Source organism: Otolemur garnettii, unplaced genomic scaffold (genome assembly GCF_000181295.1).
Source record: "Otolemur garnettii isolate 467f Iridium unplaced genomic scaffold, OtoGar3 scaffold00010, whole genome shotgun sequence".
Taxonomy (NCBI): domain Eukaryota; kingdom Metazoa; phylum Chordata; class Mammalia; order Primates; family Galagidae; genus Otolemur; species Otolemur garnettii.
The window spans coordinates 11,962,717-11,985,380 of NW_003852405.1; the positions used below are offsets into that span (position 1 = coordinate 11,962,717).

Consider the following 22,664-nt stretch of genomic DNA (forward strand, 5'->3'; position numbering starts at 1 on the left):
ATTAGTATAGGAATTTTTTATTGCAAGGACTATTAAAATGTCCATAGCTTTTGTCCCTGTAACCCCACTCAGTGGAATTTCTCCAAAGAAAATTATTTAACAGGTGGTGCCCTTAGCTCAGTGGGTAGGATGCCAGGCTGGTGGGTTCTAACCTGGCCTAGGCCAGCTAAACAACAATGATGACAACTGCAACCAAAAAAAAAAGCCGGGCATTATAGCTGGTGCCTGTAGTCCCAGCTATTCAGGAGGCTGAGACAAGAGAATCACCTAAGCCCAAAGAGTTGGAGGCAGTGGGTGAGGCGCCGGCCCCATATACCGAGGGTTCAAACCCAGCCCCAGACAAACCACAAAAAAAAAAAAAAAGCCGGGCATTATAGTGGGTGCCTGTAGTCCCAGCTATTCAGGAGGCTGAGACAAGAGAATCACCTAAGCCCAAAGAGTTGGAGGTTTGCTGTGAGCTGTGACACAACAGCACTCTACCGAGGATTAATAAGTGAAACTCTGCCTCAAACAAATAAATACATAAATAAAAGTTGAGCTGGCCAAACTGTATTTTATTTTTTTTTAATGTAGTGTGAATTTCAGAACTAGATATATCATGATTATACATCAAGCCTGCTAAGTTGCATATGGTTAATTAACAATAATTAAGGAAATTTCAGTTGGGACTAAGTTTTGGAAAGTGTCTGTAGTTTAACTGTTATGGTGGTTGTTATGGCATTTTACATATATTTACATTTAACATATAAAATTGTGTTAAATGTTGAGAAAGCAATCATATCAAGGAATGTAAATGTATGAGAATAATAGGATTTTTAATAGGTAAAAATACATAAAGATCATTTATGACTATGTTCCATATGCTATCACTGTGCTCAGCAGTCATCTTACTATTGAGCTATATTATCTCAATTAATATGTCTTCAAGGCAGGTTTTATAGATAGATTAGGACTTAAAATTTAAATCACTCTGACTATGCAGTGTCACACAGCTTAGTATGAAGTAGTGGAGTAGAGATATGAACGTAGTTATGTCTGATGTTAAAAACCGTTGCTTTCCCTTACACCAGACTTACAAATTCTTGTCTAAACTCGTGTTCATTTAATGGTGTCTAGTGGCTGTTGGGTATGAACGGTTACAATGCATTTTGACATTTATAACCATAGTCTGCACATTTGAAAGGCATGTAGAGATGGCACAGGGCGATCGACTTAATTGTAGAGCTGAGAATGTTGACTCTTCAGCCACTTCTGAGTCATAGGCTCCTTGGACAATGTAAAGAAAGGTTTAGCTCCTCTATACATATGCATAATAAAATGCACAGTTATACAAAGGCACAAGTATCTAATAGTTTAACAGAAAACCTCAGGAAAAGTTTCTAGATAATCTACCTATTTGTGGATAAACCAGCTAAGGTCCTACATTTCTAGAATTGCTGACCATGTTCGTTTATCAAGAACGCCTTTCAGAAGTGATTGTCTTATGAGGTTTTCTAAATTTCTACAAAAGTATTCTAACTTCAAGTTGTTTGCTCAGTAGCTTGTCAGCGATACTAAATACATCCCAAATATATTTAAGCATGGAAGTATTTAATATTTTATTTCTATCTAACATATGTCTTATAAATATCTACTGACATAAGTATCTTCTTGGAAAATTTATAACATTATAGTTATGGCTTACAGCAGTAGTTCTCAACCTTCCTAATGCCCCCCAATGTATTTTCGTTGTTACAAAGGGGTCGTGACCCATAGGTTGAGAACCATGGCTTAGAGTAAGATAAGATAAATTTTCACAGAAATGTATCATTCAAAGTATAAGAGGAATTTGCATAATTAAAGTGATACGACACTAAGCCATAAATATCTTCACAAGATAAAATAATTATAGGGCAGCATGACCAATATCTGTGCTTGTGAATTACCTTTTTACCTGTTAGATTAAATTGTTACCACAGTATAGAGCCAGATTATGCTCCTGTATACAGATAACAGCTCTATAAGGAGATGCAATTTTATAATTCTTCTCATTTTAAAGATGAGGAAACTGTAGCTAAAAGTATGATGAGCTATGTAAGTAACACGGTCAAGAGTCATTAGCCAGATCTCATTCTGAACTGAGCGACTCTCTTGTTTTACAGGTAGGGTGAGAAGCACATAGATATAGAAAATAAGGTTGGCTCGGTGCCTGTAGCTCAAGCGGCTAAGGCGCCAGCCACATACTCCAGAGCTAGCAGTTCGAATCCAGGCCTGCCAAACAACAATGACAACGCCAACCAAAAAATAGCCAGGTGTGTGGCAGGCATCTGTAGTCCCAGCTACTTGGGAAGCTGAGGCAAGAGAATCGCTTAAGCCCAGGAGTTGGAGGTTGCTGTGAGCTGTAGTGCCAGGGCACCCTACCCCCCACCCAAGGCAACAGTTTGAGGCACTGTCTTAAAAAAAAAAAAGAGAGAAAAAAGAAAATAAGATCTAGCAGCCGAGATGGCTAACAGGCGCAAAGCCTGCCTCTGGCCCCCTTATGCTTGTATTGTTTGATTTTGCAGAGCTGTGAAGGCCAGAACAGACTTGGGTAATTCAAAATGATTATTAACTTTCATTTCAGTTTTAATCTACGACCCGAACTCTTGCATTGCATTTCAGTTCGTCTCATTCTAGTATTAGAGCAAAGATTTCTTTAGCTTTCAAGGAAACCATTTAAATGCATTATCTAAAGAATGATACATTAAAAATTGTTACAGAAAGAAAGTTTTTCCTATACAGACTAATATGATTTTAGAATTCACTAGAAGGACTGCAAATAAAAAAAAGGTTATCGGTGCCTGTATTTAAGAATTTATCTGAGTAAAAATATATATAGAGAGAAGTACAATTAAAAAAATACCTTCGAGCAAGTCACTACTACAATACAATGAATGTGGGGTACATTTACTGGTGATTAACACATTAGTAATTCTTTTGCGGTTCCATTTTTAAAGGGGGTCTTCTTCCTTCTACAAAATGTGTGTTTATGGTGGCAGCTTTAATGCTGCTTCCTGCTGTGCAGTTCAATAGAGTATGTTTTTAGGTGGCTGATGGAGGGTTTTTTTCGTTATGTATGTCGATGGAGATAAGTGTTTTAATTACTTTTTTAATGTCTGCGCTTTTGTATTTTTCTCCTCTCTTCCCTTTTTATTTCCTGCTGTTGAGATTACTGCCTCATCGCCACAGCAGGTGGCTGTGGCAAATTTGTTTTCTTTGTAAGCCTGGTAGATTTATTTTGTAGTATAACTGTTCCTTTTTAGTATTTTATTATTAATGATTTCTTTACTTTGGGATATCGTATACTTACACAGTCCTAAAGAGTCATTTCCTAACCCCATCTAAGAACTCCCATCATTAAGAAAAAAAAAAAAAAAACAAAACTTTTGCCTGAGGCATAATTGTTGGAGTTCTTTGCTTACCCTGACTTCACAATGTGGGGATTAAAATTTAAGGAAATTGTTTTATAGCAGAAGCCAAATGAGAAAAAAAAAATGGAAAAAAAATAGAAGGGAAGGAAATAGAGAGGCAAAAAGGCCCAAGGGACGAAACATGTTTGAATAAATAATACCAAAATCAAAGGACTAGGGAGAGTTTTGTGACATACACATGAAATTATATTAATATATCTTTTCTAGAAACAATATTTTTAGCTAGACCTTGTACTTATGTTAAGGTTGAATTTTAATTATTAAAATAGCTTCTCCTAGTTATAAGAAGGTTACAGAATGATGAAATAATGGAAATGATGGAATAATTCCAAAATGATGAAATATTACAAAATGATGAAAAAAGACTTCTTTTCTTGTACAAAGCGTTAGGTGTAATGTGCCATAGCTAGAATAAAAGATAATGTGAAGTCTGAGTATAGAAATTATTTTTCAGGAAAATAAAATATACGCTATGATCCTTTTTCCATTTTTTGCCAAGAAGACTCTTATTTTATTCATCAAAATACAATCTCTCTGTTTATTTTTCCAAATATATAAAGGAAGTAAAACTTAGGAGACCAAAAATGCCTGGTGAACCATATTCTGATTTTATTATGTGGAATTGCTGAATTTTTATTACAATTCAAAAGAAATCCTCTAGAGGAATTTTAACTACTCAGATTCAGTCCATTCCCTATGTGTACTGCTCTTGTTAATACATTCCATTGTTTTTATATGTATGGTTTTTCTTGCCTGTACAAACTCTAAATTGGAATCTGATGGTAAGTTCTAGTATGATGCTATATGATCTAGTATAAAAGGTAGTTGAAATACATTTGTAATGATGGAATCATCATCCTTGGTTACTTTATTCTCTCTGTAACACTTTTCAGACTTCACTGTTTTATAAATTAAATACCAAGAGAGGACCTTGGTTTGGTATCTATCAGATTATGAAAAAGTATATGAGAACGTTCAGTATTCCCCTTGGTTCGGGACTTCATTACTGATATGTGTGTCTGTAAAATACAAAAATAACTGTGTGTGAGGGAAAAGTTATGGTTTGAAATGGGACACCATTCACATTTTTTTAAAGTGTTAATCTTGTTATACTCGAACCAATTGTGTGATACTCACAATGTGTGTGGTCACGTTGAGAGAAAGACTAGATGGCAGTGACAGGAGACAGATGTTTAATGGGGATTTGAGAAATCAATGAAATGAATACTATTGTGATGCATGGTGATCTAATTTCATATGTGTTACATTGAATCACTCCTTTCTTTCTGAATTTAGTCTGAACCCTCAGAACTAAACATACTTACAGTGGCACGGGGGAGAAGACAGGAGTTTGATTGAGAAAAGAGTCACAATAGGGCACCATTGATCTGCTCTCTTTCTAATCAATATATAGGTTCTAGAATGATAACCCATATGGCACTATTGTCCCTTGGAAGTAAGATATAAGTCCTTCGAGTGACCTTTAAGCGACAGATGAAAGTCTTTATAATCCGTCATGGAATTGTGGCATGCTTAGGGCCTTGAAAGGAATATTTTACTTCCATATCATAATCCCAACTGTTTTGATTTAATACAGAAATAATTTATTTTCTAAAACATATAAGTGCAGGTAGATACACATACATGTATACATAGTTATATTTTTTATGATTTTATACATATATTTATACATCTTATAGATAGCTTTCCAAATGGCATCTTATGATTAATTACAATATCTTCTGAACTTGTAAGTATTTATTACAACTCTCTTTGTCATGTGAACCTTTTTTCCATGCTTTTCACATTTCCCCCAAGGCAGTAATAATGACCCATGTTTGAATGCAGTTTTAGATTCACCGTAGTGCTTTATGTTCCCTTTTCTATTTAATTTTCTGAACAACCCTTTGCAGCCATCAGAACAAAACCTTTCTCTTCTTCCTACAGCCGAGGAATTGGAGAACCATAGTATTAAGCAGTTTTACCTAAGTTGAGTTAGAAATGGAAATAATGGGACTGGAACCCAGTTCCTCAGACTCCTTGGTCAGTCCTGTCTGATGTTTTACTGCTCTGATTTTTGACACGTTAAACGGTAGAGTGTCTTTATCTTGTGGCTTCCCTGGTTGTGACACCTATGTGGTTTGATGTCCTTGTCACCTGTAGAGTGAATGAGGTTAGAAAACTCTTTCTGGCCACAGCCTTCTATTCTTGCCAGAGACGTGAAGTGTCGTGGACTCCGTGACACCATCCTCCTGTCTGATAGTGGCTTTTATTTAAGCGTGTAATAACATTAACTGTCCATGTCATGAATCAGGTGAACTTTTAATTTATGTCCACTCAAGTGTAGCACTTTATTATCAAACAGAGCCATTAAGAAAGAGAATGAAAATTAGAGGAAACATTTATTTCACGTCTTTGCAAAGAGTAGTATGTAACTGTTCTTCACGTTGTTTTCCCAGTAATCCTATGATGAAGCTGTTGTTGTCCATAAAAAATATACTTTACTCGGCCAAAGTCAGCATAGCATGCGGTGTGCTAACACTACAATTTTAATGCAGGAAGTTTGATTTCAGAGGTTTAACGCGTGTGCAATTCGCTCTGTTTCCAGATAGATACAGAAATAAGTCAGGTGGCATGAAGACATTGTGAAAGATGGAATAAACAAAAATAAAGTCAATCGCTACCTTAACTTTTCTTTTACAGAGACACAGGTTTTTGAAATAGTCTTTTACAAAGAGAGTGGTCTTAGATCGCCTGATGGCTCTCAGTGCGAGTTTGTTTAATGAATCCATGTTTAATTTATACATTTTAATGCTCTTCCTAGAGCAGCACCGTTCCCTAACCCACAGTTAGAAAATGAGGACTGAAATAATACAGTATACTTTCTTCTCTGAGAAGAATGTGAGGTCTGAGATAACAAAAGTACTTTCAGTGGGAATAACTATGATGTTTGCCATCAGCTCCATTGTGCTGTTCTCATCCACTAAATTTGAGAGTGGAGACATAACCAGCGTGGCTTCATTTGTCTACTAAAATCTTCTTATTGGAAAAGTACTTGGTGTGAAATAACAAGCCTTGATGTGCCTCCAGCGCGCTCTGTACACCAGAGCACTGCCTATTTCTGTAGCCCATGGCCTTTTGCCAGGAACTCAAGGCAGTTTCTCAGTGGTCTGTGCTATCTTTTCCACTCCTGTGGGACTTGGAAGGCTATCTCCAAAGACCGGTCTGTCCGATGATTGTCTTTCCCATGGTGGCTTAGCTGTCATGCACGTGGTTGACTGCAAGAACAAGAGACATCTCACAGATGCGTGCTCCTTTCCATTAACTCTGAATAAGTGACCTGGGAAAAAGACACACCAAACCTTATAGAATCTGAATCCTTCTTAAGCGTGGCCCTTCCACGGCTGTGAAGACTAAGCCTTAAAAGCTCCCTTCCTAATTTTTACCTATCAGATGATCACATGTCACAGAATATTTAAATCTGGTTAATGTTCATTGAAGTTGTGCACAACTTGATATGGGCACAAAGAAAGAGTTTATTGCTGTTATTTATTCTGTAGTTGTTCCAGAGGGAGATGCTTTGGAACGAAAGCAGGGATACATATTTCAAAAATACCAAATACTGAAAAATAACCAGTGGATAACCAAGGGAATGCACTTAAAAAGGAAAACATTTCAGAAAGAAATTGTATTTGAGAAAATAATCACAAAACTAAAAACAAATTAAAAAATGCATTTGAGAGAAGCTTCCAATCTTTTCTGTGCTACTACATTGGGACCTGGCTGCAGACAGGTGCTGTGTCAGACATGCACGCACACATACTGCCTTGGAGTGAAACTTAATACATGGATGTTGGTTATTAGTTTAGGCATCACTGGTTACGGAACATTATAATGGTTCTTGATTATACGATTATACATGAAAAATGCAGCATGTTCAAGTTCAAGCATAGACTCTATCACTAGACTGTTGAGGTTAGAAATTGGCCCAGCTTCTTACTTGTCCTGTGACCTTCAGCAAAATTATTTAATTTCTATTATCTTAGTTTTTTTTATATTTAACATATGAATAATGATAACATTAGTTCTGTCATAGAGTTATTTTGAGAATTAAATGAGTTATAATGCAGGATGTCTCAGAAGTCGCCCCTAAGGTCATCATATGTAGGGAAAAATTGTAGCTAAATCTACCTCAATTTACAAAATATTCATCACAACATTTTACAAAGAGAAATATTCCAACACGTAGAGAATATTTTGTAAATATTTCATAAAATTTTCTGATGAATATTTTGTAAATAAAGGTACATTTTGCTACAATTCCCCATTTTCTCTCTGTATGGCAATTTTAGGGATGAGTTTTGGGATACCCTGTATATACTAATCACCTATACACCAGGCATTTAGAATACTGCCTGTAGTCCATAAATATTAAATTTTCTGTAACATAAGCAAATTTTTTCCCCTTATTTCTTTCCCTTTCAGAGCATGTGAAAATCACCATTTTTCAATAATTTTTAAGGAGGCATTCCTTTGTAGAAATGTATGCTGAGCTGAAACACCAAAAATTTAAGTTACTGTTCTAGAGAAATGAATAATTTATCTGGCCTTCTTGAAAGCCAAGGAACACTATATACACTTTAAGCTGAGCTGTTTCATTTTTGAACTTTGTTAATTCCTCTTTATTCATAAACTCCCTTCTTCCCACTAAAAGGTGAATCAAAAAGTCATTTCAGTGTCATTTTGAAACCATCTTGGTGTATACAAAGACCTTATTTATTAATGTGCCACCTACTCTGAGGGAAAGTTTCCTTTGATAGATGGGAATGTGCAAGTTTCCTTCTCTTTCTTATTTCACTTAAAGTTGCCCCATTTTTCTTTCTTTGTAGAACTTTATTTAAATTTGCTATGATTTAATACTTTACTCTGATTTATGCTTCATTTTTTCCTTGCCCTGAGATGTGAAGTTTGAAAGAATTGATAAACTGCAGAGTAAACAAAAAATAGTATCTATCTTTCTTTCTTTTCATGTATGTTTAATTTTATTTTTTAAAAAATTACATTCACAAGAGAAACATAATTATCTTTCTTTTAGAAATAAAGTGGTAGATCAGAGATAAAGGAGCTCAGTGTCACAATTTTTGATAAAAACGAAGTTCTTGGATTGGATACATAACCGGATAGAGATACAGACAATTTATTTTAAGGAATTGGCATTCATAATGGTGCGAGGTGGCCAGGTTCTGTGGGGCAGGCCAGGAGACTGGAAACTGTGGTAGAGCTGATTTTGCAGTCTGAAGACAGAATTTAGTCTTCCTCAGGGAAACCTCACTTTTGTTCATAAGGCCTTTGATTAATTGGTTGGTTGGAAAAAGGCCACCCCCTTATTTAGGAATCTCCTTTATTTAAAATCAAGTGATTTTAGATAATAACCACATTCACAAAAGGCCTTCACAGCAATACCTAGAAGAGTATTTGATTGAATAACTGTCTATGGTACCCTAGCCAACGGGGCACTTAAAACTAACCATCACAGGAACTTGTAAATGGGAGAGGAAGGACTCACACCAAAGCCTGTCTGGTGACAAAGCCCTCCTGCTGATCAGCGCTCAGCATCCTGCTTAGCAGGCTGTCAAAGCACCCTGGAAAAGAGCTTCTGATGCACCGTTGTAGGCCATAAAGTATGGCCTGTTACCCAGGTGGGAAGTAGGGCTCCATGGACCTCGGGACTCTGGTGTGCGACCTGGGCTATGACTAAGTAATCTGCAGGGTAATCCAGTCATAAGGATCTTGCCTAACTACTGGTTCTTTTTTCCTCTTCTTAAACCAGCATCCTTAGGTGAGAACATCCAACCAGTGCCTTCTTGAACATGTACAGGGAGAATCTGATGCAATCAATGTTAAATTCATTATCATGATAAATGCAGAGTGGAGTGAAAGCACAGGAAACTCTGTTGTCTTTCCCGGTATCTTGATCCACATGAAAAAATGAAATTTAGATTTTTCCAAAGCATTTTTCTTATGAAACAATCCTTGAAAGAGAAGAAAAGTCATCTTGGTGAATCTGGTGGTGTTTTTTTGAAAAGAGTGCCTTACACTTCTAAAGATAACAGTTATTTTAGCAGTAGATATAGGAAATAACTACAGATGTTAAGCTCCCTCTCTGCCTTAACCATGGCAAGTGGCATAAAAGCTCAAAATAGGAGCTGATAAAGAACAGAGTCTAGACCTTATTGCCAGGATCTTTGAACTCCTCTCCACCACCGATACTATCTCTGTCTTATCCTATTACCAGGAATGGTGTAGTACTTCAGCTTGTGCCCCTTCTTGTCTGTTTGTTGTTTTTAACATGAAAATGAAGTAGTCTTGGACATAGTTTTTATCGATGGTGTAGCAAGGTGAGAGGAGATGGAAGACAAGTTCTTATTTAAATCTTTTTTTTTCAAACTGGTTAACATAGCCTTTATGTCATTTTCTTAGTTATTGTGTTAAGACGTTTATATTCTACTCTTAGAAAGATTCACTTGTACCCTTGTAAGATAAACCGTAGAAGTGATCCCTCCAATCACCCTCCCTCCACCCACCCGCCCTTCCCTCCCCCCCATATTCTTAGGCTATAGGTTATAGCTTTCATATGAAAGCTATAAATTAGTTTCATAATAGGGTTGTGTACATTGGATACTTTTTCTTCCATTCTTGTGATACTTTGCTAAGAAGAACATTTTCCAGTTCCATCCATGTAAACATGAAGGAGGTAAAGTCTCCATCTTTCGTTATGGCTCATAGTATTCCACGGTGTACATATACCACAGTTTATTGATCCATTTGTGGATCAATGGGCACTTGGGCTTCTTCCATGACCTGACAATTATGAATTGGGGTGCAATAACATTCTGATACGAGTATTTTTGTTGTAATGTGGCTTTTGAACAGTTAGTAAAGCAAGCCGACAGCCCTCAGAATGGGAGAAGATATTTGCAGGCTATGTCTCTGACAAAGGTTTAATAACCAGAATCCATAGAGAACTTAAACATATTAGCAAGAAGAGAATGAGTGATTCCCATCTCAGGGTGGTCAAGGGACTTGAAGAGAAATTTCTCTAAAGAAGATAGGTGCTTGGCCTACAGATATATGAAAAAATGCTCACCATTCTTAATCATCAGAAAAATGCAAATCAAGACTACTTTGAGATATCATCTAACTCCAGTAAGATTAGCCCATATCACAAAAATCCCAAAACCAGAGATGCTGGCATGGTTGTGGAGAAAAGGGAACACTTCTACACTGCTGGTGGGAATGCAAACTAATACGTTCCTTTTGGAAAGATATCTGAGGAATATTTAGAGAACTAAAAATAGACCTGCCATTTGATCCTCCTTATTTCAATCTTAACGTTGATATGTAGCTTATTTATATGTTGATTTGACAAATCAGGTATGCAGCCTGACCACAGTCATCTTTTTATAGCTTTCAGGAGAAACTGTTTTGCCATTATAGAGTCTTCCAGTACATATTCAGTTACTTTCACAAACCCCAGCCCTCTGCCCAGATTTTCTAAAAGCATCACATAACCTCCACATGGTTCTTTAGTAGCATCTATGTTACCAGTGTACAGAGGGGCGTACTCTTCCCTGTAAGAAAACGAAGGAAAGTCTCTTCAGTTACACGAGAAGCAAATTAAGTTGAGTGACTTCCCTAACCATGCTAGATGATGAAACTTATTTAAAAATATAAAAATAAAGGGTCTGCAAATAACTTATGAGCCAATCACCTAGAGAAAGAGCTGGAGGGGGTGCTGGACAGGGAAAAAACTGCTTGGCCTAATTTGAAGACACAACAGTAGTTTATTGCTGATTAGATACAATTTACAAAACTCCTCAGCTTTCAGATCAGATACGGCACTTACCTTCCCTTACCTGACACAAGTCATCCTTGGACTGTGTTCGTATTCTGGGTCCATCGACAAGTACCTACTGTTTTCCATTTAACCGTAAAATAAACTCCTACCCCTTCAGCAGGGCTCGTTGGGAGGATGAGTAAATAATCTGCACGTTTCCACCCGCGTTGATCAAGTTGAGATGAATTATTTCTCCTCTTTCCTTGGATGGCGTGATCATGATGGGATTTGCTTCATTTATTTTTTTAAAACAAATTTTGTTTGCCTTTCCTTTTCTTTTCAAAATAGGTAATTGCTTTCCAATTTTATAGTTGATACGTGCATATTGTAGAAAATTCGGAAAATAAGAAATGATAAAAATTAGGATATCCATAATTCTACCCCTACATATAATCACTGTTCAGATACATAGTTTATACATTCATTTCTACAAAATTTAAATCATAATTTTACAGAGTTTTGAATCCTGCCCGGTTCATTTAACACTATATTTGACTATAATCACATACCATGTTTTTCAAATATTTATTTTAGTAGTTACAATTTGTTTTGTTGTCTTTTTCTTTCTTAAGGTAAAAGGGATTTATCAATTTAGTGGCATTCTAGTATTCTTTCATCCTTTTTTTCTTTTGTGCGTTGATCATTGTTGTACAGTAGAGCTTTTGTGTTTTCTTAAGAGAGACTCGATACTTTTCGAGAATTGAGCACCAATGTGCATTTCTACCAAAAGAATATGACAAACTTACTCTCTACTCTTGGCATACAGCTAAATTTTTTTTAAGTATTTTACTCTTTAACAGGGAAACCATATTTCATTGCTTTGGCTTATAGTTCTTTAATTACTAATGGAGTTGATATCTTTTAAGCTATTTATAAACTATTTATATTTTTATGAGCTATTTATAAGCTTATAAATCTATTTATACTTATAAGCTATTACTTATAAGCTGTTTATATTTTTTCTCCTCCTGACTTTTATTACTCTTCAATCTTTGCTGTAACTTAATATGTTCCTTAATGATGCTTTAAAGCCTTTTTGCTTAGTAAAGACATTTTATTTGTGAAAATAGTTTCTTGGTTAATAATTTACCTTTAATACAGTTGTTATATTTTTGACATGTAAAAGTGGCTGAAGTGTCTTAAAATACAGTGTTTTCCATTTGAAGCTTTTTCTTCTATTTTTTTTCCTTAGAATGATCTTATTTAAGAATTAGATACATATGAATCCTTATTTTCTTTTAGTTTGGGGTTTTTTATAGTTCACACTTTACTACAGCTAAAACTTATTTTTATTTATGACATTAAGAAATACTATCTGATTTTTCCATTATACTATATATGTGTGTCAATGTATGTGTATGCTTGTATTTACATGCCGTGTTTCTTTATATGTATGTATACACTGATGTGTAATTTGTTATGGGTACTAATTATATATGAAAATCATACTCTGAGGACCTTTAGATTGTGTTACATACATTTTTATATTAATGTGCTTACAGATTTTTTAAAAACCACATTATTTCAAAGATTGCAGTTTTCTCTTTTTTTTTAAACATCCAGTAGGAAAAGACCCTCCTCTGCTAACAGCATTTTTTAAAATTCTGTTAATTAGGTTTGCCAGAACCCAATAAAGACCACATCTTTCAAGGCCTGACGCCGGACCAAGGTTTTTATACATCTAAAGACTTTTTGCCACTTGTAGCCAAAGGCAGTAAAGCAGGTATAAAATATTATCTCCTATTCTTAAGGTTTTTTTGTTGTTTTATGTATGATAAATTTATATTAAATTCAAGCTCAGTGAGACATTGTTCAGATCTCAAATCAATCCTTGAATAATACCAATGTAAAGCCACAAAAAAAGCCTGAAATAATAATTTGTCAAAATAATCTATTTGTCCATTCTTCCCATAAAGCATCATCATAAGGATTTTTATAGATAGGTCGAAACTACATCATGAAAAATTGCTTCAAAGTACGGGAGTCCTTAACAACCATTGGAAGATGCTTTTAAAAGAAATGGTAGGACTCTCAGTCTGAGAACTCTTCTAAAACAGGATGAATCACCACGTATCTTACATGATTTGTGTCCACACAGGCAGAGAGATTGAACATCTCTTCTTGAGCGGTAATTGTATGAAGTTAAAGTAAAAGACTTTGATAGATACCCTATCACTTTATATACCCAAGAACACCCCGAAGTGAATACTGACACATACTTTAGCTTGACTATGTCATTGTTATAGGGATGAAAAAGTTGTCATATTTTCTTCAAATCCAGATAATTGATCTTTAAATATATTTAAAGAGATCTCAGCTATAGCTATGTCTACATCCAATTACATGTAGAAATGATAAGCACTTTACATTTCTTTCCCCAAATTTAAAAAAGTTAAGAAACTTTCCATATTAAATTACTCTGTGGATGTTTCAAGTGAAAAATGCAGGCCCTGCCTACCTTTTTCCCCAGGAGAACGTGATGGCTGCAGCCCATTCTGAGGAAGGTCATAGTTCACTCACTCACCATATTTTAAAATGACAGGGTGCTGATTGTTAATTCCAAATACAAAGTCTTCCAAGCACCGTGATTACACTTATGGAGATTGTAGATCTATTCTATTCTTGGTGCTGTTCCAAAAATTATAATAAAACATCTTAGCAGCATTTTTTAGTCTGATAATACAGTGCTCTCTAACACGCAGAGAACACCTGTATTTCAGGTTTGTTATAAAGAGCTTTTTAAGGATTCCCAATCTTAATATAAATGACCTTGAGAAATAGACACTTAGAAAGTAGTATTTTTTATACTGACCAGTATTACAAACAAAACCAGAGAAAAGTCGTACCAAGAAGGAAGTTTTATATTAACTATTTTAAGAAGATAGTTTTCAGAAATTCTTCACGTACATAAAGTGCGTAATATCCACATATTCAGCATATTAATAGTCATAGTTCATAAAATGTAATGTATAGCAGAGCTGTGTTAGAAATTATATAAGGTAATGTATAAACATATACATTATTTTGATGAAATGCTGCAAATTATTAACACAGATCATAAGAATCACTTTTTTTCTTCTAAGGAGTAGAAATATAATTGTGCTAAGTTCAAAATATATATCAGGACTTTGACAACGAGAGTTTTAATTTACTGATTCCAGTTTGTTGTGACCCAAATCCATCAAAATATGTTGTAGCGATCCTTCTAGAAGGAAAAAAAGAAGCTAAAGGTACTGACTATGAAATTACATATATGAGCACATTTTTAAAATGGGAATAAAACTGTCTTTCAATGAAGCAGAATAATTTGATAGTGACACTTCATCCTGGCGAATTGCAAGATGCAATTTTACACTGCTTTGAGTACAAGTATCTTTTGAGCTGTCATGCAGAAATGGTTTCTCTACTTGAAAATGGGGTTTTCCTTTCATCATTCAGGAATGTGTGCCTGTCACTCTCCATTGCCATCCATACGGGGCACCGTGATTGTACTCGGAGCCGGAGACACTGCCTTTGACTGCGCGACGTCCGCGCTGCGCTGTGGAGCCCGCCGCGTGTTCGTCGTCTTCAGAAAAGGCTTTGTTAATATAAGAGCTGTCCCCGAGGAGGTAAGAGGGAACCATCAGAAAATAGGGAGTTGTGATCCGACAGATTTTAGGAGATGAAAGTGTTAATGTTGAAACCATTAGAATGCTCTTAAAATTGTCAAATACAAATTTAAAAATTTCTGGCCTACCTATAGTTGTTTTATTATTTTTTTCTAATTCAGACATTTCAAGTAAGAGAGAAAATTTATAAGACTGATTTGGGTAAAATGAGATCATTGTCTTTGCCAATGCACAAGTGCTTCCTGTCAGGGTTAGGAACTTTGAAATGTATTCTTTTGAACTAGTAAGGAGGAGGGTGCTAAGCCCACCATATCCCAAACAATAGGTACTCTTCACAAAACGCATGGGTATTAGAAGAATGCACTAATTAGACACATTTGGAGTTTTCCATAAACCAAGTTTATAAGCTACATTCAAAGATATGCCTTTGTGACAGAGACAGTCAATTCATTCTTCTGTGGAGCAAATAGAATAGAGTTGCCATGTATTTTTTAAAAGAGCACTAATGTAAGCACTATTCAGAATTAGCAGTTAGTTAACTTGCTCAAACTAACAGATTTGAAATCATTTCATTCTTATAGGTGGCTGGTAACTACTCTTGGGTGAGACATCAGAAGTCTGTAGTTACATGTCCTGCAGACTTCTCAACTTTGAATACTATTAGAGAAAGATAGTGCCTTATAAAGGATATTCATTCTGAGATAAACCAAACATTTTCATAGAAAGATAAATTACTCATTTTATTCGAATCAGTATTATGAATTTTACTTGCCTTAGAATGCCTGAACATGTTTGGACTCTCTATTCTAGGCAAGAATTATAACTGATGACAATAGGCAATTTGTCACATGTAGATTAACCACATTACAAATTAATCTTACTAAAATATCAGAGTCACTCTGGTTCATGGCTACATTACAAATATTACCTTTATTCTCTGGGCTTTTTCTCCATCTAGTCTACCATTTTAGACTTTTTGCTAAAATCCAAGGTGGTCTTGTAAACATAAGAGTTTTTCTGTAGGAGTACTGAATTAGGCATGAATTACTGCAATTATATCATTTTGCAAATAAAAAGAAAACAGCCATAGTGGAATTAAGTGACTTACAAAAGTAAAAAAAAGGAAGAAAAAAGGACAATTTTATTTATCTTCATATCTTTGGTGATATAGCACAAGATCTCACAAGTCCTTGAAAAATGCTAAGTATTTTACATCTTATTCTTATTCCAATGTCAGAGAACTTTTCATTACAAAATTCTCCATGGGAGTTGGAATGGGGAAATGACCCTAAGTGACAGTATTAATTTACTTCCCATTTTATGTCACAGTCATCTTTCATTAGCAAGGGTGACTGCAAATAGATAGTCACCACTTCTTGCGTCCCAAGTACAATGCACAAAACCACTGGGACTAGATCATTACTTAAGAGGTGGAGGTAGGAACACTCAGTCTATTTCTTGAGCACCTGTTATGTACTAGCCATTGTGCCAAGCAATTTGGATAAATGTGAAAACAAATCAGATAGACTCCTATGTCCTCAGTGAGTTTATACTTAGTTCGAGAAGCCACTCAAAAACTAAATAAATAATCACATGAATAATATGTAAAAGATAGCTAGAATTATAGTGAAAAGTTAATACAGGAGTCTAAGGAGTATATGAGGGGGTCCAGGTATGATGGAAGAGAAGGCAGGATTTTAAACATTTCAGTGGGATGGCTCTGTATGGTCTTTCTGATGAGGTGATTTTGCGGGGGGCGGGGGGGGATTTTTAAATTTCAGAATGTTAAGAGGCACACATTTTATTTTCATACATTTTGTTTGTGTGTAGATCGAATCAAAGTTATACATGTAAGTGTGCCCCTCACCCACTACACCCAATAGGTATGAATTTTCCCATGCCTTCCACCCTCCTCTGCCCCAACTTGATTTTCATTGAGATTACTCTTGTAGGTGCACTTAAGTGTTGTTCGATTAGTTCCAATTTAGTATTGAGTGTATATGTTTGGTTCTCTATTCTTGTGATGTTTGACTAAGAAGAATGGCTTCCAGCTCCCTCCAGATTGTCCATACAGGTACTACCTTTTTTTTTTTTATGTCAGAATAATACTTCATAATATGTACATATCACATTTTATTCATCCATTCCCGTATTGGTGGACAGTTGGGTTGTTTCCATGTGTTTGTAATTGGAATTGTGCTGCTATTATAAACATTCAAGTGTAAGTGTCCTGTGTATAAAATGACTTTCTCCTTGGGGTTATACCCAACAGTGGGGCTGGGTCAAATGGCAGGTGTACTCTAAGTTCTTTGAGGGATGTCCCTGCAATTTTCCATAGAGGGTGCACTAGTGTGCAGTCCCACCAACAGTGTATAGAGTCCCTTTCTCTCTGCATCCACTCAGAAAGAAATCTATTGTTTTAGGACTTCTTAACATGAGCCTTTTTCATCATAGTTAGATGATATCTCATGGTGGTTTTGATTTGTGTTTCTCTAGAGATGTTGATGAGGCATTTCTTTTTATCATAGAAGATAAAGAAATTGATAAAATAGGCATGCAGGGGGAAAAAAAAATTCTGGCCACTTTGATTAAAGAAGTCTCTCTAACTTCTGGGATTAGGGGGAAAAATCAGCGTAGTTATAACAGAATAAGCAAGGGCAGCACGTGGCCAAAAGAAGCTCTCAGAAGGCCTTTATCTTTTACTTTCAGTGAAAGGAACTGTTGGACTGTTTTGAGCAGAGAAGGACCAAATTCCGATTTAAATTTAAAATGATTCCTCTACTGAGAATTGACTATAGGGGAGAAGGGTGGGTAGCAGAGAAGCCAGGCACCAGCTACTTAGAAGAGTAGATGGATGCAATAACATTATAGGAAGGGAAGGCTCAGAGTCAAGGCATTGCTCAGGCAAAGACCAGAGCTCTGTGGGCAAGGCTCTCATTTCCAAAGTGTTGAGAAAAAGCAACAGGTCCTTGGGATAACAGGTCACCTGCCTGCAGTGGGGCTAAGTAAAACTCAGATGGATCTAGGATCAGTTAAAACTATGAGAACAAATATTTGAATGTTTAGTAATAGCTCACAAGAAAACCATTTTTTCATGTGATCGTAAAAACAACTTGAGTTGAGCTCCATGAGAGCAGAGTTCATGATCATCTCTTAGTGTTTTTATCTTTCTCCTGCCTAGACATTGGATGCCACATATGAAGTATTTAGTAAAAGACTGTGGAGTGAATGTTTGCCGGAGGGAATCAACACCCAGAGCGTCTAGCATAAAAGGAGCTAATACCTTCCAAGATAGAGAAATATTATATTAAACGAGCCAATCACTTACTTTGAGGGTTCACTGGGTAGTTTAGGTAAAATTCCTCAACGTGAGAGAATGAATAAAAAGTGTCATATTTAACAGAGTGGGCCAAGATTTCGGAATCTGGTCATGGGCCAGGGCTTACATTTTTTCAGGATAGAGAGCTCCAGCATGTTTAGAGGAGCCAGTGTTAATCATGAAACCATCATTGGCAGATACTTGGTGTTGTGTACATCAAAAGAGGTCCCAGAATTTTAGAAACTGGAAAGTCAGGAGAGTATAAATCCAATATCATATATCTACTGCAAGACTTGGATTTTGAGAGATTATGCTCTAGGTTGCAGTTTTAGCTACCATAAAAACTTAGCGTCAGACCTGATTCTCTTGTGTTCCTCCTCTTTCTCCTGTGCTGTCTACCAGCAGCATGCATATATGGGTGGACATCAAGTTCATGTACAGTGTAAAATAGTTTAACAAGGTACTTCAGCCACACTTGGTTTCTTTGAAGTCAGGGAAGATTGAGGAACAAGGGCCATTTAGAGTTTTTCTCAGTTATGTTTATTGTTTAATGGACTTGGACTTTTGGAAGGAATTTGAAAATAACATCTGTCTAATAATAAAATGCCTTTGCCATTAGCATATTAGCAAAATGTTTGTATCTAGTGGTGTAGTGTAATTCTCATTTTTTTTTTGTTCTTTTTCTTTGAGACAGAGTCTCATATGTCACCCTCCATAGAGTGCTGTGAAATCACAGCTCACAGCAACCTCAAACTCTTGGGCATAAGTGATTCTCTTGCCTCAGCCTCCCACATAGCTGGGACTACAGGTGTGCACCACAACACCTGGCTATTTTTTTGTTGCGTTTGTCATTGTTGTTTAGCAGGCTTGGGCCAGGTTCGAATCCACCTACCTCAGTGTATATGGCTGGTGCCCTCATCACTGAGCTGAGCCTAATTCTCGTTTTGTTTTTTTTTTTTAAGGTGAGGAATATGGAACAATATATTCTCATCCTTTAGTAACAAAGATGAATTATGATCAAGGGCAGTTATGTTTACCATGGGATTGTCTGAAAGCAGGTATATTATATAGTCAGTAACCAAAAGGAATATGGTCGGGTCCCAAAATGTTTTAATCTACAAAATCAGGAGCCACCATCCAATAGATTCTGCAGTGAAAAATACACCTAGTTTCTTTAATGCAGAGGTTTTCACACTTCAGTGTGTGTTAAGTCACCTGGAGGACTTGTTAAACACAGATTGCTAGACCCTATCCCTAGAATTTCTGGTTCACTAGGTCTGGAGTGGGCCTGAGGATGTGATTTTTTAACACATTCCCAGGTGATGCCAAGGCTGCTGGTCCGCTGCCCTAACATCTCATCGACATAGTTTCCAGCTGTCTAATTAGAGCCCTAGCAGTTGCCGGGTGGAGGCACTGGCCATCCTAGTTTAGAAAGCATTAATGCTAAGAATATAGGTGTGATGATATGGACATACGGAGGCACCCTCAGCATATTGATGTAATTACGATTCCATATCTTTCCCACTTCCTGGTGGCCTCACACACATGCTGAATGGGATCTAAGGACAAACCAGCACTTCTCAGCCTTGTGTCCTTAGGGAAACCAGCCAATCACTCAGCACTATCCTCTAAGAAGATGAGGGAAAATCTGTTAATAATTCCCTCTAGTACTTTCTGCAAGCTTAAATAGGTGAGATTAAATTTCACAGGATAACAGAATCCCCCCAAATGCTGGTATTAAAAGCTGTTGACAGATCAGATACAATTGCAAGAATGCTTCGGGGAATCCCTAAAAGGAGGCGTGAAGGTCAGGACTCAACAGACCGGCTTGAGTTGATAAATTTAAAGGATAAGTTTGGGGAAGGACTTTATAGTTCTTATTAATTATTACTGAGAAGAGTATTATTGTGGAATTACTTTAAGAACACAATCCCACACACAAATAATATTTTAAGCATCTATTGTTCACCTATTCAGTTTCCCAACAGCCCTCAAACACAAGAGATCTTTCCTTCTGCTGTGGTTTTGTGAGGTCTCTGCTACTCCCAGGTGGCCTTTGGCTTCCTCCTATTTATTTGTCAAGATTTAACTTTAATCTTCCTGTTTCCCCATATTTTAGCTCTTCAGAGAGCCAACTGTTTTGATAATTAATACTACTTTATTATTTTAAATAGAAAAACAACAATATCATATCACCTGGTCTGGTAGTCAAAAATTTCTTCCATCGGTTACTATAACTCTGAAATAATATATCTTTTGGGGAAAGAATATGCCTTTTAATGGAATCTCTCTGGTATCACATAGCATACCCTGTAACAGATCATTCATGTGGCATGACCTCTAGGCCTCCTCTTAGACGTTTTAATATCAAATGGTCATCTTAAAGCTGCATCTATTGATACCTCTATCATGTATATGCAGCAGCTAAACAAGCGTATTTCCACAGTAACTGATTCTCTCTAGTTTTTATATAATTACCAGAAATGTGCACTGGGGACTATTTTTAGAAAATAATCTCTCTAAGCTGACAAAGTGGATTTGACTGAGTAAGGGTGATGCTTGCAGTAGCTTTTTGGCACCTGCACATAATTCAAGTTGGTGTTCTTCATGGAAAGTAATTGGAGACGTGTTAGCATGATCTGAAGAAAGTGAAAACAAAAAAATAAGTAAACGCACACATTTGCCCCCAGGCACAAAAAACTAATTAATGGTAGTTAGAGTCTCTCTTGGTACTAAGATATTAAGTATATCTTTAATACTTTATGATGATAGAGGAATGACATTCCAAGGATCTGTATGTGTTTATCTCTTTGGCAGTTGTGAAAATTCAGTGTAACATGTAACAGTGGAATGGAATAGTAAAAAAAAAAAAGAAAAGTTGGAGCACTTGGTTCAAGGTTACATATTATAGTCTGAGTATGCCCATCTATAAAATTAGTATTGCACTTCTGTGCTTCTTACGATTTTTTTTTACCATTTCCCAAATTACATAGTTTTACTATTCAGAGAAAGATATGTGAATGATGTGTAATCTGGACAGGAAGGCTCTTTTTCTGTATGGAATGTCAACTCTGTACTGAAAATTTAGCTATATCTATAAATATTATACTTGGAGCAGTTGCAATTAATGTATCCCCAGTCATTCGGTGAGATCGAATCTCCTATATTCAAGAAGTGAGTATCAAAGAAACTGACAGGTGAAGTTCTCAGAGTCCTACACTGCATGTGATAATTCAGATGGCGAGGGGAAAATGAACAGACTGCAGACTCAACAGGAGCCAACCAACGCTTGGACCCCTTCAAGATTATATATTTTAAAAGCTTAGCTAGTCTCAGAATTCTGAAGGAGGTTGTTCCATTATGATGATTAGTAATAACTGCAGAGAAGAAAACTATATACTCTTTTGAAAGCTTTACCAATCTTCTTTAACATATATTATAAACAGAACTTTATATATGCAGGTACAAATAGGTACAGATTCATTAAAAATGAACATTTTCAGCTTGCACATCACACGCAAGCCTTATTAAATAATTATAAGTTATTACTCTATTTTTTTTAAGTCAGCAGTTGTTAATGAGAGCTGTAGATTAGACTACTTTATTCCTGCATCTTCTCAATTGTCTCTGCCTTACATTTGGCTTTTTCCTTTCCCTTTGGTGAGATTGGCTTTCCATTTAAGTATTTTTTGGTCCTCTTTTCCAGTTTTAGCCTAGTGATAACCACCTGTGGTGAATTCCTACATGGACAGTGGTGCTATTAGGTTAGACTTTGCCCCTTGCACTCATTCAGTGTAGATGACATATTTCTTACTATCAGCCTGTACTACTTTGCTAGTTTGCTGACCTTTGCAAGTGTCCTCACACAAAGTAAACCTTGTCATCCTTTTTGGGGGGAGGAGCCATGGATTAAGCCCTGTCCTTCTGTCTCAGCTCTTTAGAAAGAGAGGAGGCATATTCTGCCTGTGAATGTGGAAAGCTGCACTTTGATGCTTTTGATAGTCCTTGCTTTGGTGAGAAGTCACAGAGAGATTAAATTTCATTTTGATCACTGCCTGGTGGTAGCCTGAAGTAGGGTGAGATCATCATGCTCTGATCCATTAACTTCCTCGTGAAAGTTAGAAGCCCCCCTCCCTTCAGTAATATTCAGCTTTCCAATGTCTTCTAGTCTTATAAAATGAAAATATTAAAAAGCAGTTTGTATAACATACACATCTTAGTCAGCATATATATATTATGGAAATAACAAAAATATAAACATGAATTGTATAAAAACAAAGAATTGTCAATATTTTTTAAGTGATTTTTTTTTCTTTTAAAAAGGTGAACTCATTCTTTAAATTGGGCTTCGAATGCCATTGTCTCTTTGAAGGCTTTTTTAGTTCTGCCCC

General features: G+C 36.1%; 1 protein-coding gene across 1 annotated transcript in view; it reads left to right on the top strand.

Annotated features, from left to right (window-relative positions):
* Positions 1-22,664, top strand: part of DPYD (dihydropyrimidine dehydrogenase) — an 828,315-nt gene that overhangs the window by 322,220 nt on the left and 483,431 nt on the right. The window contains exons 9-10 of the mRNA XM_012801700.2: positions 12,962-13,069; positions 14,785-14,954. Coding sequence (XP_012657154.1) covers positions 12,962-13,069; positions 14,785-14,954 — 278 coding nt within the window. The remainder of the gene's footprint in view (positions 1-12,961; positions 13,070-14,784; positions 14,955-22,664) is intronic.